General features: G+C 43.0%; 1 protein-coding gene across 1 annotated transcript in view; it reads right to left on the bottom strand.

The window, feature by feature from the left end:
- FRMPD4 (FERM and PDZ domain containing 4) overlaps window positions 1-17,671 on the bottom strand; it is a 182,009-nt gene that overhangs the window by 34,687 nt on the left and 129,651 nt on the right. The window contains exons 4-6 of the mRNA XM_032619955.1: window positions 13,371-13,416; window positions 4,605-4,709; window positions 1,953-2,060 (exon numbers count right to left, since the gene is read on the bottom strand). Coding sequence (XP_032475846.1) covers window positions 1,953-2,060; window positions 4,605-4,709; window positions 13,371-13,416 — 259 coding nt within the window. The remainder of the gene's footprint in view (window positions 1-1,952; window positions 2,061-4,604; window positions 4,710-13,370; window positions 13,417-17,671) is intronic.

The following is a 17,671-nucleotide window of genomic DNA, read 5'->3' as shown; positions in this document are numbered from 1 at the left end:
GGTGGTGCGTGAGGTGTCTTGGGCTACACTGGATAGTCTATGCTAACGATGGGATTCATGGTGGGGACCATGGACCATGTGGTATCAGTTCACCTCTGGAGGGGCAGGGTGCTAAGGTCAGCCACACAGGTGGGCAGCTGTGTCTAAGTGGACAACCCGCAATAAAAATTCTGGACACCAAGGCTCGGGCGAACTTCCCTGGTTGGCAGTACCCTGTGCACGCTGTCACACATCAGTGCTGGGAGAAATAAGCAGTGTCGGCATGACTCCCCGGGGGGACGATGACTGGGGGCTCTCTGCCTGTAACTGCGAGGATACCAACGTGCTGCGTTCTGTGAGTGCTTCGAGTGAATTATTAAAGCTCAGGGTGGTCTTAAGGACCTCCTGAACCCCCTGCCTCTGGCTGCTTTCATGAGACAACAACTGGCCCACAAAGAGCAAATGGCCCACAAAGCGTAAAATATTTACTCTACAGGCCTTTCCAGGAAAACTCTGCTGACCACTAAGTTAGCTGATCAATACTTGGAGTAACATCTCACTATAAATTGATTTTGAGTAGGAATAAAGGAAAAGGGCTTTTTCAGTCATCACCACTTAAAATTAGCAGTCTTGTACAAAGGAAGTTAATATTTCATCTGGAATGATTTAAGGATAATTTAAATGGTCCTTCATCAATCTAATATTGTCTGCTCTATTACCTGCTAAATCACGACCTATTTCAAGCAATTCAGAACAAGCTGCTTGTGGTATCATGGCAATAAGAATGCACAGCGAGTTGGCCTTGGTGGAAATAATTCCACTCATAAGGCCTATGCTGATTAATTTTTAAAAAATGAGAATTAGGGCTTCCCTGGTGGTGCAGTGGTTGAGAGTCCACCTGCCGATGCAGGGGACACGGGTTCGTGCCCCGGTCTGGGAAGATCCCACGTGCTGTGGAGCAGCTGGGCCCGTGAGCCATGGCCGCTGAGCCTGCGCGTCCAGAGCCTGTGCTCCACAACGGGAGAGGCCACAACAGTGAGAGGCCCGTGTACCGCAAAAAAAAAAAAAAAGAAAGAGAATTAGAGGTTGACTATTGGTAGGCGTTTTTTAATACAAAGTTGATATTCTCTTGATACATTATTGTACAGATCATCACTAGGTACCCCCTTTTTTTTTAACCTCAATAAAACCCTTTTTATTGTGCCATTTGAAGAAAGCCTATTTTAGGCTGATAGAACATTAGGGGGCAATCAATTTCTGAACACACCTTTGCCCAATAAAATAGAGAATATGCACTTTTCTTCCCCAGTAAGGAAACATGGGGGTAAAGAACCCATACGCTTTGTTATACCAGGTGAGAACTCATTAGGTAGAACTCACCTGTGGCTCTGAAATAACAGGATTGCTTTGTGACTCTTCCTTTTCTCCCCTCTCCTAAAAGTACACCTCATTTCTGCCTTTTTATGTATCATTTCCATGAAATTGGTTACAGCAATTGAAAGTAAATGTTACCTTTACATTATTCTATCCCTTGTTTTTTGCTGGACACCAAAGTAGCAGATACTCAATTAACATCTAACATCTTAATCATCTCCGTGGATAACAAGGCTGAGAAATCATGCTGGCTTTGGGCAGGGTGCCAAGCCTTCTTGGTGACAGTCACACTATTTTAATTAATTTTCAGCTGTATTAAAATGACTAGCCCTAGTATCTCATGACTGATAGCATATTATATTGTTTTGCAACACACACACACACACACACACACACACGCAGAGCAGAACCTTGTTAGTTTAAATTTTTTGTTTGGGTTTGTGTTTAAGTATTCACACTACCTTATTTGGAAACAACCAAAAAAATCTCAGAAATAAACAGATAGTTCTGAATGAAGGTATAGCCGCACAAGAGTCACAGTGGGACTTCCACGCCGTACCTGGCAGTGTCCAGGTACACAGTTCAGCGGGTCCTCTTACCTTTATGGAGGTGGTGCAGTCAAAGCGAAACGATTTGGTCTGCCCATTTTCCAGATAGACTTTCAAGACGTTTGGCATAAAAAGAAGTGAATTATCCTTAACAGTTTCCTATTTAACAAAAAAAAAAAAAAAAAGAGGAGGGGTTGTAAATCAGTTGAATTAGGATTCTGCCCTTTGTAGAAGCAGCATGTATCTGCAATTTATTCTAATCACAGCATAAAACAATAAAAAAATCAAACTCCCTAAGGCCAAGCAAAGTATCCCTTTGGTGATATCTGAGCTGTTCATAGCAAAATTCTTCTCTTCTAGCTACAAATAACTCAGCTGAATCAACTAAAAGAACTTTTCCCGTCAGAAGATCGATCAGATGAGTTTTTTTTTTTAATTTAAATCAAGGTTTCCCACTAGAAAACGCAATGACAGAAATAACACCTTTGTAATTAGACCACAATGTTTGGGACCACAAGGCCAGACTTCAGCAGAGCAGCGTGTCTTAAACAGAAAGAGGACCAGCAATGACGATGTTTCACATGATGCCTGTTGGCAGGGGTCATGATGGCGAATCACAAGCATTAACAAGCTTCAAGTTTAAAGTAATTTTGTGAAATGATTTTTAACCCATTTAGCGATGTTCCTCAAACTCCAAGGGGATATATGAGGAACGGGTTAGTGTGTTAAAAGAATAAAACACTGTCTGTAACAAACAGATAACTTAAAAATAAGTCAAAAAGAGATGTTTGAAGCGCAACCAAAAGTAAACAAAAGACACACATTCCTTTGAATTTTCTCTTCAACTGGAAGTGGGGAGAGACGAAAGGGGGAGCAGGAAGGCAAGTTGGGTGAGTGCCATGAACACGTGGTAGGTCATGAAGCCACAAGAGTGGAGGGGAAGTCAGCAATTATGAAAGCGTTAAGTCCCTTGTTTTACAGATGAGGAAACTGAGAGGAGATGGCCAGAGATTTGCTACCGTCCTACAGTTGGTCCATGAGAATTCAGTCCCTAAGTATGTCCGAAACAGGCTCACGCCTTCCGCTTCCTGCTTCTTTCTCTGACTCTCCTCCCCTCCTCTCTACTCCTGAGGGCTTCACGCGCGACTTTCCTGCTGCCCAATTCACTGAGTTAGTGCAGCTCCAAGTCCAGAAGGAAGGCCACACAACGACTCAGAAAAGCAAGAGGAGACTGGAAAGGAAGCCGGTCACAAAGGCTGAGGGCCAGACAGCAGACCAAACGTCCCCGCCACGCTCAGGCCTGTGGTGAGGCCGTGAATGCTGCAGATGATCGACCCCCAGAGTTGTCCCCACACACCAGCTGCTTTTTATCCAGGGACAAGGGGAAGCTGCCACAGCAGCTCCTGGAATCATATTCTCTCTAAAGATGCGTAAACTGATTGCCCAATCTCATGCTCAGAAGCTTGAGAAAAGATGAGGTACGTTTCCCACGACCCTCTGTGTCATAGTCATTCCTCTGGGACTGCAACTAACAGCCTTAAACTGGGACAGTCTTGCTCTGAAATGATAATTATGGTAACTCTGCATCCAGAGTGATGGGGATTCACCGAGAGGAACAGAACAGACCGTGGTGTGAAAGGGGGCAGAGGGGATGGGGTGGGACATGGCCACTGGGAAGACAAGGCCACAGCTAAAAGGTACATGGGGCAGCACAGCCTTCGGCCCCATCCCACAAACATCACAACAGTTTGGTAGACTGGCCAGTTAAGCCCCTGGATTCCGAGTGGGGCAGACGCAGGTCAGCAAGTTTTGGCCAGAAGACACTTGGCACCGTGAGTGCCTTGCCCGGGATATGCAGGCCTCTATCTGCAAATTCAAATCCAGGACCACCCAGGGAAGAGTCTGTGGCCCTTAGCAAGTATATCATGGATGAGATTTTTATCCCTTTGAGTTTATTTAAACAACAAAACCTCGACAACAAAAGGTGGCATTTCAAAGGTCCAAAAAATATGAGCACCCTGGACGGTAGCTTGCTGACAACCAAAAACACTAGGCTATATTTTGGGGGAAAATTGAAAATAAGCATCCTATCAGTGTTTGCATCATTCATTTTGAAGATCAATTATGTGCCTGAGTAATCATGATTCCTATCAAGACCTATTGATGGAGGTGTGGGCAGTACTTCTTCACTCCTGGTTGCACATAGGAAACTTTTCCCATCATTTTAACTTCTTTCCATTTTGATTAGTTGAAAGAACAGAGACATTTTATTTTGGATAAGGAAAACCTCAGGGGAAACCCTTCTCAAAATATAGAATGGGCTGTTACATGGAAGAATGCATAGTTGGCAGAATGGGGAGAAATAGGTGCAAGCTTCAAAGAGGCATATTCTACTCAACATGAGGCAATGTCAAGTGATCTCAAATCAAACGAACTCCTTTGTAAAGTAGTGAAGTCTCTAACTCTGGAAGCATTCAAGGAAATACCGGACTACTATGTATTCTGGGTTTGTAAGAAGGAATACAGCTGGCACAGCCTGGCGATCTCTCAAGCCGTCTACAATCCTGAGATTCGACACCCCTGTGAAATCCAACAACCAATTCTGAACTGATCATTCCAGCGGGGTGGCTGGCTCTGCTTAGTGCAAAGCCCCTACACCTCAAGGCCTCTCTCTGAGTCACCAGCGGGTGTCTGTCAACTCACCGACACTTGGCCGTTGATGATGACCTCCTCGGAGAATCGCACTTTGACTGGATTGGACTTTAACCTTGCCTTTTTTGCAGCACTAATAAATGCTGATTTGGGAGACTAGAAAATAAGAAAACATTTGATCTGATTATTGGTAATGTAAGGCCAACCTTGTAAGAGTTGTTTCCTATCTTTATCCTCCCAGATATTTAACAGTTTTGCTAAAAAGTGTTTGGTGCGTGCCCAATTCAAGGACTAAATACAAATTATGGATGCAGTTGAAACCCTGATATGTTCATCAAGCAATAAGTTTGATTTAGCCACCAGACCAGAACTATAGACAGCATGTTCCATGTTCTTACTGAGCACATTTCCAAAGACCTTTTAAAATGACAGTTGTGGAAGTACATAAATCCTGCTTCCAACACGGAGCTTTGAGTACCATGCAGAAGGTTAGGTGGTAGCCAAATCTCATGGTGGGTTTATGACAAGTTGCTCATTAGTTATGTATTTTAACAAGGTGGAGAAGAGCCACTGATAGTTCTAAAATGACTGATAATCCTACTGTTACTCACATTAATGGTGTATGGGCACGTGAGCAGGTAAGGGGACACACACGCACACGTGCAAAAGCTCCCACGCTTTATGAGCCCAAAACTTGAGTTTCAGCCTCTTACTGGTAACCTGTGATCCTATAACCTTAGAAGTGAAAGGTAGAGAGGAGATCTTGACTTAGAAGTGCAAGTCAACTGAATCGCTTTGCTGCACGGCAGTAATTAACCCAACCCTGTAAATCGACTATACTTCAATAAAATAAATAAATAAATAAGAAATAATATCAAAAAAAAAGGTCGACTTCATGTTCTGCCTCATCTTCTAGGCCCTCTGTACTGTCTTTCATTGGAAACAGGGGCTGAGGGATTCAGTTGGTCTCCCTCAGAAATGGGAAGGACAATGATAAAACCTGCTTAGAGGCTGTGATCTTGGTCAACTGCCTTCATCTGAGAATCAGCCTCACTGCACTGTTTTAACAAAGCCTGTGAGGGGAAGGGAACTCATGTGGTAGGTGAGCTCCCTACCATGTTGCAGGCACCATCTGTTTATTTTGAAAAAGAAATGCATTCTCTATTGAACCTAATACAGAGGTAAATATTTAGCTTGAATCATACAACTGCAATTTTATAGATTAAAATGGTCAAATATTGGAAACGGCACACGGTTCAGCCTAACGTTTTTCATACTATACAGTTCTAAGAGATTGAGGCTGTTGTGTAAAGAATTCTAGTAATTGACTCTAGAGTCAACACAGAGGGTCATCCTCCTGTGTATTGCATTAATCTCAAAGCACAGAAGCCAGTTAGGGTGTCCCATACTTTGAATTTCAAGTAAAATGAAAACAATAAAAGGATTCCCATCTTTGTCAAATACAAGTATACTGGAGATCAATTTAAAAACAATATGATGGAATGGATAAGTTAAATGTGGTCTAGCCGTACAATGGAATACTATTCAGCCACAAAAGGAATGAAGTTCTGATACACGCTACAACATGGATGAACCTCGAAAGCATCATGATAAGTGAAAGAAACCAGACACAAAAGGCCACACATTGTATGATTCGATTCCACTTCTACGAAATGTGCAGAATAGGAAGATTCTGTCTCTATGGAATAGAGACAGAAAGCAGATTAGTGGTTGCCAGGGGCTGGGGACGGCAGTGAGGAGAATGTGGAGTGACTAATGGGTATGGGGTTTCCTTTTGGGGTGATGAAAATGTCCTGGAACTTGATAGTGGCAATAGTTGCATAGGATTCTGAATGTACTTAATGCCATAGAACTGCACACTTAAAAACGGTTAAAATGGTAGATTTACGTTATGTGTTATAATAAAACAATCATTGTTGGAAAAACACATGATAAAACATGTGGATGTGTATTCCTGGGTGGAGTTCTGCCTTAATGCTCAGAAAATCCTGTTATTTCAAAAGTTCCCCTGTGTCTTAAGGGCAGCATAGATGGATGCTTTGGCCTCCAGAGTTTCAATTCTTCCACTTATGCAAGATGTTCTAAGAGAACGGCTGCCCTTTAAAAACAAAATGAAACAAAAATCCAGAAAAACTCTGAATGGCTCCTCCAAAGAATAGCTTTGAACATGCTCAATGTGACTTTTAAAAGTCCTACTACAAAGCTGAAGTCATGGGACAGGGATGTTCTCTTCAGTACCGTAATTACAGGCCAAGCTTAGTCATGATGAATGAGCAAATCATACAGTAGGGAGTTCATTTGCTTTTGATATGCCATTTTTTAGCTGAAGGGAAAACATTATTCTCCCGTAATGATTTTAAGCAGGGGCTATTTACGTTGGCATAATGCGTTTAGCTCAAGTGAAGCGGCTGTAATAAAGCTACCCAGAACAGACACTGCTAATTAGATGAGATATTTGAATGCAGTAACACCCCACTTCCCCAGCGTTGTCTGGGAATGATGTATTTCACATGTGTTCAGTGTGCCAGATACTGAGGTTCATTCCTCTATGCATCTGAATTTTTAAATGTGGTATTTTACCTTATTTTTCTAAAATGTTACATAATTCCTTGCCTCAATAAAAAATATATTTAACAGAATGTAGTTTCTATGCATCTCATTTGATGTATAATCTCAGGATGCAGTGATGTTCCTATGGAAGTACAGAGGGTTATTTGCCCCTAAAGTGGTCCCATAGAGCAGAACTGGTCAAGCTGGGGATGCTTGTCTCTTCTCTCTGTAGCTATTGCATGCCTGCTTCTTGGAGCCTCATTCCTGAATTTATTTCCCATGCCCTAATGACAAACCTGGTAATCTAGGAAAACCAGAAAGAAAATGAGATAGCCAAGGTAGTTAAGTAAATATTATTTTATACATATTTTGAAGTCAACAGACCTGGGATAAGAATCCAAGAATCCATACAAGTTGCATTTTTCTTGTTCTGGATTTGTGACTATTTCATATAATGGACATACATTTTAAAAATTACTTTTTGATGATAAAAACATTAGCTCTACAAGTCTGAAGGTTACTGAATTAGAATCAGTAAAGTAATGGCTTCTTCCACTGGCTGGAGTTACCTCTGGTACATGGGGTATGCAAACCAGTCATGACTGCAGTTTTGACTCAGATCTCTCTGTCGCTAAAAATTATACAATGTGCACCACCCAAAAACCTGATACGTTAATTCCTGGCAACCTGCCGACCAATAGGTGCTGATCACAAGCACTTCATATCCTGTGGTGGAAATGACAAATAATTACTATTTCGAATAATCAGATTTTCCGGCTGTTAATTAATTTTAAGATTAAAAGGCCTCTAATCACCTTTTTCCAAATTTACACCTCTTTCCAAATTTGCTGTTGCTAAGATGGCCACGATAGATGGCTGACATGCTCCTGATGCTCTTAGAAGTCATTATAACTTAGTTTGAAACAAAACTACAGACATAAGATAAATTTCTCAGGGTATATGCTACCATACGACCCAGCAATCCCATTACTGGGCATATACCCTGAGAAAACCATAATTCAAAAACAGTCATGTACCAAAATGTTCACTGCAGCTCTATTTACAATAGCCAGGACATGGAAGCAACCTAAGTGTCCATCAACAGATGAATGGATAAAGAAGATGTGGCACATGTATACAATGGAATATTACTCAGCCATAAAAAGAAACGAAATTGAGTTATTTGTAGTGAGGTGGATGGACCTAGAGTCTGTCATACAGAGTGAAGTAAGTCAGAAAGAGAAAAACAAATACCGTACGCTAACACATATATATGGAATCTTAAAAAAAAAAAAATGGTCATGAAGAACCTAGGGGCAAGATGGGAATAAAGACGCAGACCTACTAGAGAATGGACTTGAGGACACGGGGAGGGGGAAGGGTAAGCTGGGACAAAGTGAGAGAGTGGCATGGACATATATACACTATCAAACGTAAAATAGATAGCTAATGGGAAGCAGCCGCATAGCACAGGGAGATCAGCTGGGCGCTTTGTGACCACCTAGAGGGGTTGGATAGGGAGGGTGGGAGGGAGGGAGATGCAAGAGGGAAGAGATATGGGGAAATATGTATATTGTATAACTGATTCACTTTGTTATAAAGCAGAAACTAACACACCATTGTAAAGCAATTACACTCTAATAAAGATGTTAAAAAAAAGAGATAAATTTCTGAAGCTAAGTGTAAGGTCTTGAATTTGCCAAGCCTGTAGCTCTAAAGGACACTTGTACAGTAGGCACTGAGTACATACTTAGTGAGGACTAACTAGCCCACAGTTATCACCGGATGACTTAGTTTGGACTTCCCCCAAAGCAGACCCTAAGACCAGGATTCACAAGCAGGTAGCTGATTTGGGAGATGCTCCCAGGGAGCATGGGTAGGTGAACAGGGGAAGGGAGACAGGGCGGGTGAGGAAGCCAATGAAGCATTCATTGTTAAGTCAGGCACCACTGTGAGCAACTGGCGTTTAACCCTGCTGGGAATGTCTGGAAAACAAGGCAGGCTGTATGCCTCAGAGTTACACTGACTGAGGAGAGAGGGAGCTGGGGTATTTATCCACCAGCTCCTGTCAATCAGTGATGAAGTGGCTGCTCTTCTGAGAGTGAGAATTCCTAGTGGAGTGCTCAAAGAGCACTTCTGGCCTGCTCCATGAGCATGGCCCTGTGGCCAGAAATAACCCACAGGCAAGGAATCACTGGTGCTCTCAGTTGGAAATTGGGCCGGCATGCTCAGCATGACACATGCCAAGGGGATATGTTCTGGGTTCTGACAATATCTATTATGCTGGAGCTTCCATGAGGAGGTGTGTGACCTCCCTCAGGTATGTGGAACACAGTGAAAGGTAGGCAGGAAGTGAGAGGCAGGCAAGCAGGTCTCTCAAGTTTTTGGCCTAGAAGAAACCTGAGGGAAGGTGAATCATGGTAGCTCAGGGATGTCAGAACTGAAAGTGACTTAGCCCAAGTCCCACTGACTTGGGGTTGTATGAGGAGAGGTTACAGAGACTCTTTAAATACTCTCTGTCTCAGGTAATGTTGGACTGGAAAGCTCTGAAAGTTCTAGACTTGGGAACTATGGAAAGGAAAGAGGGGAGCAGCTGGCCAAGAAAGATCTGGAATAAAAATGGTAACAGTAGGGCTTCCCTGGTGGCACGGTGGTTGAGAGTCCGCCTGCCGATGCGGGGGATGCGGGTTCGTGCCCTGGTCCGGGAAGATCCCACATGCTGCGGAGCGGCTGGGCTCGTGAGCCATGGCCGCTGAGCCTGCGCGTCCAGAGCCTGTGCTCCACAACGGGAGAGGCCACAACAGTGAGAGGCCCGCGTACCGCAAAAAAAAAAAAAAAAAAAAAAAAAAAAAAGTAACAGCATAAGGGAAGAAGATGGTGTGTCAGAAAAAAACAAATAAAATCCACGAGTAACCCAAAAATTCCTCTTCTAAAATTCAATCCTGAGGAAAAGCTATTAAATACAGATAAAGATTTATACACAAAGATGTTCTCTGCAGAATTATTTATAATAGAAACACATTAGAGACAGTGGGCTTAATGATGGGTGTTAATTAAGGAAATCTTGGTTCAATGTAATGTTTTACAGCCATGTATATAATGCTTATATAGAATCCTTGATGACACGGGAAAATGCCTGATATACTAAGTAAAAGATGCAGAATAGAAGTGTACATGTAATATGATCTCAACTGCTGACAAGGCATTAGAACAAAAAGACTGGAAAGAAATAGGCCAAAATGTTTACACTGGTTGTCTCTGAGGATAAGTATTGCCAACACATATTTTTCTGCTTCTGTGTTTCCTTCTGCACTTCCACAATTTTTCTCTAAGAAATAAAGTAAAAATGGTGGAGAGAGAGTCCTCCATAATACTTGAAATAAGAAGGCAAAAACCTGTTAAGAATTATTTCTTATCAAAGAATTTTGGGAATCCTAAGACTTTTCTCCCAAGCTCCCTTGACCTGGGCCTCACTGGAGACTGATTTCTGTGGCTGGGTCATGTTGGGGTGCCCTGGGGACACGTGGAGTATGGCAAAAAGCTGTAAACACTGGCTCTCTGTCTTGACCAGATCTTATTATGCAGAAGAAACACAACATAAAAAAATGCTGACCAGTAAGCTGCAAAGAAATTAAAATGCTGAATGCTATTGTCTGTAATAAAAGTAGAATTTATAGACTTTCTTTTGGTCTGGTGGGTCCTCTGTTTCTGTATGTCCGTTCTGGTTGCCAAGAGAATGTTCACCAAATACATAAAACCTTTAAAAAAAGCCATTTGCTTGTAGGAAAATCCAAACACAAAAATATAAGTAAAACTTCACAGTCTCTTTTCCCATGTGCACCCCTCTCTCCATTTAATGTATCTATTTAAGTAACTTTGGGGTTTCAACTCTTATAATTCAGAGGACGAAAAGGTCACTTTGGACTGGATCAAGAAGGGAAGACTTTAGGTGTGGGACACTGGTTCCCAAGTGGGGGTGATTTTGGTCCCCAGGGAACATCTGACAGTGTCTGGAGACATTTTGGTTGTCACCACTTGGGATAGGATGCTACCGGCATCTAGTGGTAGAGGACAGGGATGCTGCTAAACACACCTCCCAACAGAGAATTCTCCAGCCCAACAGTGCTGACGTTGAGAAACTCTGGGGTAGCATTCAGAATTTGTGCTGAGACTTGAAAGGTGAGAAGGATTTGGTGAGCCGAGGAGGTGGCGGGTGGAGTATGTGCGGGTGGAGTATGTGATGGGCATTTCAGGAAGGCGGGCTGGTCAAAGTTGAGAATTCATCACTGGTTGGGAGACAGTGACTCTGGGGAACAGAGGTGCAACCGTTGGCCATAAGAACAAGCAACACTCCTGAACGTTGACTTTCAATATAGCACAACAGCAGGAGTCAGCTGAACTCCTAGAAAATTCCAGGTTGTCTGTTAAGAGGAAGTTCCATGATTCACGGACAGTAATGAGTATTCATATGAATAACAAGTCATGCAGACTCAAATGGCAAAAAAAGCAAGCAAAGCAACAAGACAAAACCCTTAACTTAAATGCAAAACTCCTCTAAGTTTACTGTTTGGGGGTAACATGCGACCCCACATTGGAAAAATAACCTGGTCTGGAGTAAAATGGTTCTGATCTTGCATTACTAATAGGTTATAAAGTAGGAAGAGAGAATTCAGGAAAGACAATGCAAGCTTGTAGTTCCGCCAGGAATTTATAGTTGGTCCATCACTTGCGTATGTTAGACATTCACATTGGCTTTACCCAAATGCATTTGTTCACTGCAAAGAAATGAAGAAGTGTGCATAGATTTGAAGGAGGTGTGAGTGACAACTGGGTTAAATGAAACAATCTAAAATCAGATGAGCTGTACTTCATATGGAAAGAATCGCCAGGTCACGAGGTGGTGAAGCAGGAAGGCCCTTGGACGGGATGCCACCTGACCTTCTCCTTACACCGATGAGGAAACTGGGGTCCAGAGCAGGTGTGGGAGTCGCCTTTTATACTGTTGGGAACTAGATCTCAAGTCTTGCTTCTTTTACCTCCTGCTGTCTCCTGAGATTTCAAATCCAAATGTGTGTGTGTGCGTGTGTAGCTGTGTCAAAGAGCTGGGACTAAAAGTAACATTCAATATTAAACCGTGCTTTTAACATATGTAGTAATGACCCTACATGGCATAACTTGTGGTCTTGGTTAGTTCAATTTGTGATCTTATCACAAACTTGAATACATATTTTTTTCCTGCCTAAAATGACTAGCCCATAGTGCTTAGAAGGAAAATTCCAGGACAGGGGAGATGAAGAGTTTGGTCACAAGATGGAGACCGGCAAATGCCAGAACCTCTGAATTGATGTAGAAATCTCTATGGGGAAGAAAATAAAAGCCTAAGTAGGTTGGAATCTCTGCCGCTCCATGTGAAGGCCACACAAGATATTGACAGTAAACGTTTGGGGAAAAGTCTGAAGGAATTTGCCTTGGTATTTTTTAGTTCACTGACCATGTATGAAATTCACAAGCAATGGCAAATCTATAGAAAGAAATAAATAGTAAATTAGTGGCTGCTTGGGACTGAGGGTAGGAAAAGGGATTCATTGTAAATGGAAATGAGGAATCCAGCTGGGGTGATGGACGTGTTCTCAAACTGGATGGTGGTGATGGTTGCATACCTCAGTAGACTTTATAAAGATCACGGAATTGTACACTTGAAATGGGTGAATTTTACGATATGTGAATTACACCATGATAAAGTTGTTTTTAAAAGAATCATGGGAACTGAAAGCAGTACGATTTTAATCACTCCCCACCTTCCTGACAAGGCCGCTGAAACGTCCAATGTCTCCACCAAATTATTTAAATGGGGGTAAGAGAAACAACCATGCTTCAACTTCCTACAATTAGATATTCCCTTTAGACTTGTGATGCTTAAGCTGGAAACTTAAGAATCACAAGGAAATTCTTGAGTTTTGTGTCATTTCTAGATGTGAGAGGCACATGGGACTGAAAAGTTGATTTTCAAGTTATTTAGGAAATTCACCACTTTCTTTTCTGTCCAATGAAGGATCTGCTGTCATGGAGTACAAAATACAAATAACCAAGATTTTGGAACTGGTCCTGTGAATGCATGTTATTTCTCTCTGCTGTTAGTCACTGGAGTGGAATGGGAGGGGGAGACTGGAAGTGCGAGATGGTGTGTGAAAGTCTATTGTAACCCATATCTTTTTATAGATGCACTTTTACTCACAGGACACTTACAGGGTAAGGCTGAATGACAGCGAGGAGTATCGATTCTTTGCAGCTTCTGTAAGAAAGAAAACAAAATATTTATGATATGCGCAGAGCCTGGACTCTATCCGTGACGGTGCTCTTTTAAAACAAAATGTGTGATGTTGGCGAATGTTCCTTGGGCTCCCAGGGCAGAGAATCAAAGGGCTCACAAGTGGGCTTTCAGACCACAGAGAAAACTGGAATCAAATGTTCAGCCAGTGGAAAGCTTCCTATTCGGTTTATATTGGGTGATATTATCTGCAACACCAAACAGCAGAGCCCTAAAATAAAAATCGCTGAGGGAAGATTGGATTTTAAAAGCATCAACTCAGTCTCTCAAAATGGGTTCTCCCCTTCCGATTTTCCTTTAGCTGCTTAAAATGTCTGTGTAATTTTCTGGAAGGGGATAGAGTTTTAAAAATTCTATCAATTCATTGAATGTCAGTATCTTCTTAGCATCATGAAAGAAAAATGTCACTGTAGGTTTCTTATGTAAAAACAGTATCCCAGTAAATGTGACTTCCCATACCATGTGGCTTTCTAAGGGTGCAGTAACAATGCCTACGACCTTGGGCCGATAAACATTTCAGATGGGCGCTCATTGGGAAATATTGTTCACCATAGGGAACACTGTGTGGCCAAAAGCAGAACAATGTAATACAATGGTTTATTTAATTTCCCCCAAGTAACCCAAACCTTTCAAATAACTGGAACCCTTGGGGAAAGACCATATTATGGGTTATAATAGTTTTTCTTCCTTCCTTCCTTTGTTCCTTTTTTATCCTGAGTAGGAGAAAGGTCACTTGCCATTTTCTTGAGGTGGAGCTGACTTTTTTTACTGTAGGAGGTAATTAATTACCTGCTTTTGTGATTTCCTGCCCAAATGACTAAAGCGAAGGGGATCTGTAGCAGTGCTGTTCTCTTGGAGAAGCCACGACAAATTGCATTTCTAGCATTAAGTGCTCTTCAGCCCCTTACTATAAGCCCATTGCCTGGGGAGGACGATGTGACTTGCCCCAGCGGCGGTAGGGGTGGCCCCTGATGGAAGGAGTCGGTCGGGGCAGCGAAGAAGAGAAATCAATGGAGAGGAGAAAGAGGACTAGAATTCAAGAACTGGAGGAAGAATCGAATCAGAACTGATGGCGATGGTGGGGAGGGTCTGTCTGATCCCATCAATTCTTAGTTGCCAAGGGCTGGCGGAAAGCCCCAATAATCGGAGTGGCAGACAGTGTTCCCGTTAGAAGGACTAATAGAGCAACAGTGTAATCAAATGAGAATTCCCAGTGGCTGGGATGAATGATCTTGCTTTGCTGGTGGCCACGGAGCCCCGTGTAGCAGTTCTGGGGAGCAATCTGGCACCCTTAGGCAAACTTCGGCGTCACGAGCACTATGACCCGGCCACTCCACTCTGGTTTATATCACAAAGAAATTCTGCCACTAGCCTTTAAGGGAATGCGGGTGAGGATGTTCCCTGCCGTGGAATGCATGGAAGTGAAGCACTGGAGGCAAGGCCGGTGCCAGCACTAGGAGGGTGGGCACGTGAATGTATGGATGGAGTGTCGTGGAAAGATGCGGCAGGAGAAATCAGAGTGTGGCAGCCGTGGTGTGGGCCTGTTTGTCCTGCCTGGCCTGCTCTACCCAAGTCTGCCCCCAGAGCCCTCAGCGGCAGGCAATGGGCCCAGAACTCATCGTCAGGGCACAGCTGATTGGACCCGAGTGTTGGAATGAGGCCATCAAATGTCCTCTCTCCAGAATCAGAACTAAGAGACACAGACAAAGAGAGTTGGGAGCCGAGTCACACTCATGACTGAATAAGAAAGAATAAAGGTTACAGAACCCAGGGGTCCCCTGAGCAGGCCTGGTTCCCACCATTCCTGAGGGCTGGTTGCTCACCATTTTACATCAGTAAAACAGCTAATGTAAAATATCTCAGTATGATATGTATCATCAGTTCTGGGAATGGGCTTTTATCTCTCTTTTCCCTCATCTACAAGTACTTAATTATTACTTGCCAGACAAGGAGAATTAATGCCATGATGCTTTGGGTCCCTTAGGATTCCAATCCTAGAAGGGAAAAAAGATAGAAGCTACATGTGTTCATATGTTACAGGGTGCTACGATGATGGGGCAGATTCAGCTGAGGCCTCATGCCAATCACCCCCACATGCCAAAACAGGGTGCTGCATACTTTCAAAGGAGGTATTAAAAACCACAGTTTGGGACTCTTATTCATCTTGGGGTCTTAATCATGACTTAATTTTTAAAAATGGTAACAGGGAGAGGCCTGAGGAAGCAGCACATGCCCAAAGAGCAGAGGCTGTATTTGCAAAATTATTACCCTTCCACTGAGACGGGCCTTAAGTGTGCAATTCCTGTGGACGATATCTGGAAGACACGGCAGAAATGGTGCCCTGGGGTCATTTAATAAAGGCATTGCTCAACTGAGCTTCTTCCAGGGGCAGGAGGGCCTTAGTAGAAAGATGTAGAAGCTAAGGAGTGCTGGACACAGCCAGCCGTTGGGTACCATCTGACTCAAGGGAACTGCAGTTGGAACAACTCAACAGAGAAGTCTTCCAGAAATCTACAAATGTGTCCACGAGTCAACCTACACGATCTTCCATGGACAGAGGAAACCAATGTCGGATTACCTTAGTGCCAATCGAGTGAGAACTTTCCTGCTTTTTACCTCACTGTCCTGGCCTCATTTCAACGTGGAAGAAGCCAAAGCTAGAGAAGAATGTTGGGGAATGCCCCTTAACCCAGCGCAGGCTTCCCATGCCGGAAATAGGGGCAAGGGAGAAATTCTGTGGAGTTGGCAGTTTTGACTATTACATGACAATTGAACATTTTAATTACAGATTACAGGTTGTTGTGATTACAAGTGTCCAAGTGACTGGAGAAATTTTCTGAACCTGCTCAATACATTTGCAGACCTGCCTGAGATTTTAATGAAGACCTGGCCCTGGAGAGCTCTTCTGAACGGGCAATGGGGGAAAAGAACAGTTGCTTTACGATTCCATCCTCTGAGACCTACTTGCTACACTTATCCCCAATTTCTCTTTACTTAAACTGACTTGAATAGATCACATTATTTGAGTCCAAACGATCCTTGACTAAGACAGTCCGTGCTTAGAACCTGAAGAAAAAACGGTGAAAAGGTAAATGCAAGAATGAGGGGTATGAGGTGGTAGGATGGATGTGCCCACAAGGCTGTGGAAAAAATTCTCATTTTCCCTACAGCAATGCTCAACGGCACCGTATTTATTTATTCATTTCTGGAAAAAGAAGAAAATATTCATAGCTCCAGTGCAGTCTGTTAGGAGCAGACAAGCCCCTGGAGGAGGACTCATTATTCATCTTAGATGCTAACAAAATAAGCATAGACTGCATTAGCTTCCTACTGTTGCTGTAATAAATTACCACAACTTAGTGGCTTAAAACAGCACAGATTTGTTATCTTACAAGTCTGGTGGTCAAAAGTCTGAAACGGGCCTCTGTAGGCTAAAATCAAGGTGTCAATAGGGCTGCATTTATTCTGGAACCCTTTCCAGATTCTGAAGACTTCCTGTATTCCTTGTTTCATGGCCCCTTCCTCCATCTTCAAAACCCAGGCAAAGTAGCATCTTCAAATTTCTCCCTGACTCTCCTGCCTTCCTCTTTCACCTATATGGGCCCTTGTGATTACACTGGGTCCACCTGGACAATCCAGGAAAATTGCTCCATCCTTAACTGAATCACACCTGCAAAGTTACAGGCTCTGGGGATTAGGATGTGGACGTCTTTAGGGGATCATTACTCTGTCCTATCACAGAAGCTAGCTTCTTTAGTTATCTAGTGCTGCATAACAAATTACCATAAACTTAGCAGCTTAAAACAACACACATTTCTTATCCCACACTTTCTATGAAGCAGACAGATGAGTATGATTTAACTTGGTCATCTTTTTCAAGTCCTCTGATGAGACCACAATCAAGTGTTGCCCAGGGCTCATCTGAAAGCTCAGCTGGGAAGGATCCATTTCCTGTGGGTTTTGGCAGGATTAAATTCCTTTGGGGATTGCTGGACCAAGGGCCTCAGTTCCTTGCTGGCAGGTGGCTAGAGGTCATCCTCAGTTCCTTGCCACATGTGCCCCCTCAACATGGCAACTTGCTTCAAAAAACGATCAAAGGAGAGGGACTCCTTTGGCAAGATGGAAGGTATAATCTTAGGTAACACAATCATAATCATGGAAGTGATATTCCATCACCTTTGCCATATTCTGTTGCTTAGAAGCAAGTCACAGGTCCCAC

Source organism: Phocoena sinus, chromosome X (genome assembly GCF_008692025.1).
Source record: "Phocoena sinus isolate mPhoSin1 chromosome X, mPhoSin1.pri, whole genome shotgun sequence".
Classification (NCBI taxonomy): Eukaryota; Metazoa; Chordata; class Mammalia; order Artiodactyla; family Phocoenidae; genus Phocoena; species Phocoena sinus.
This window is presented reverse-complemented; position numbering and strand designations above follow the sequence as displayed.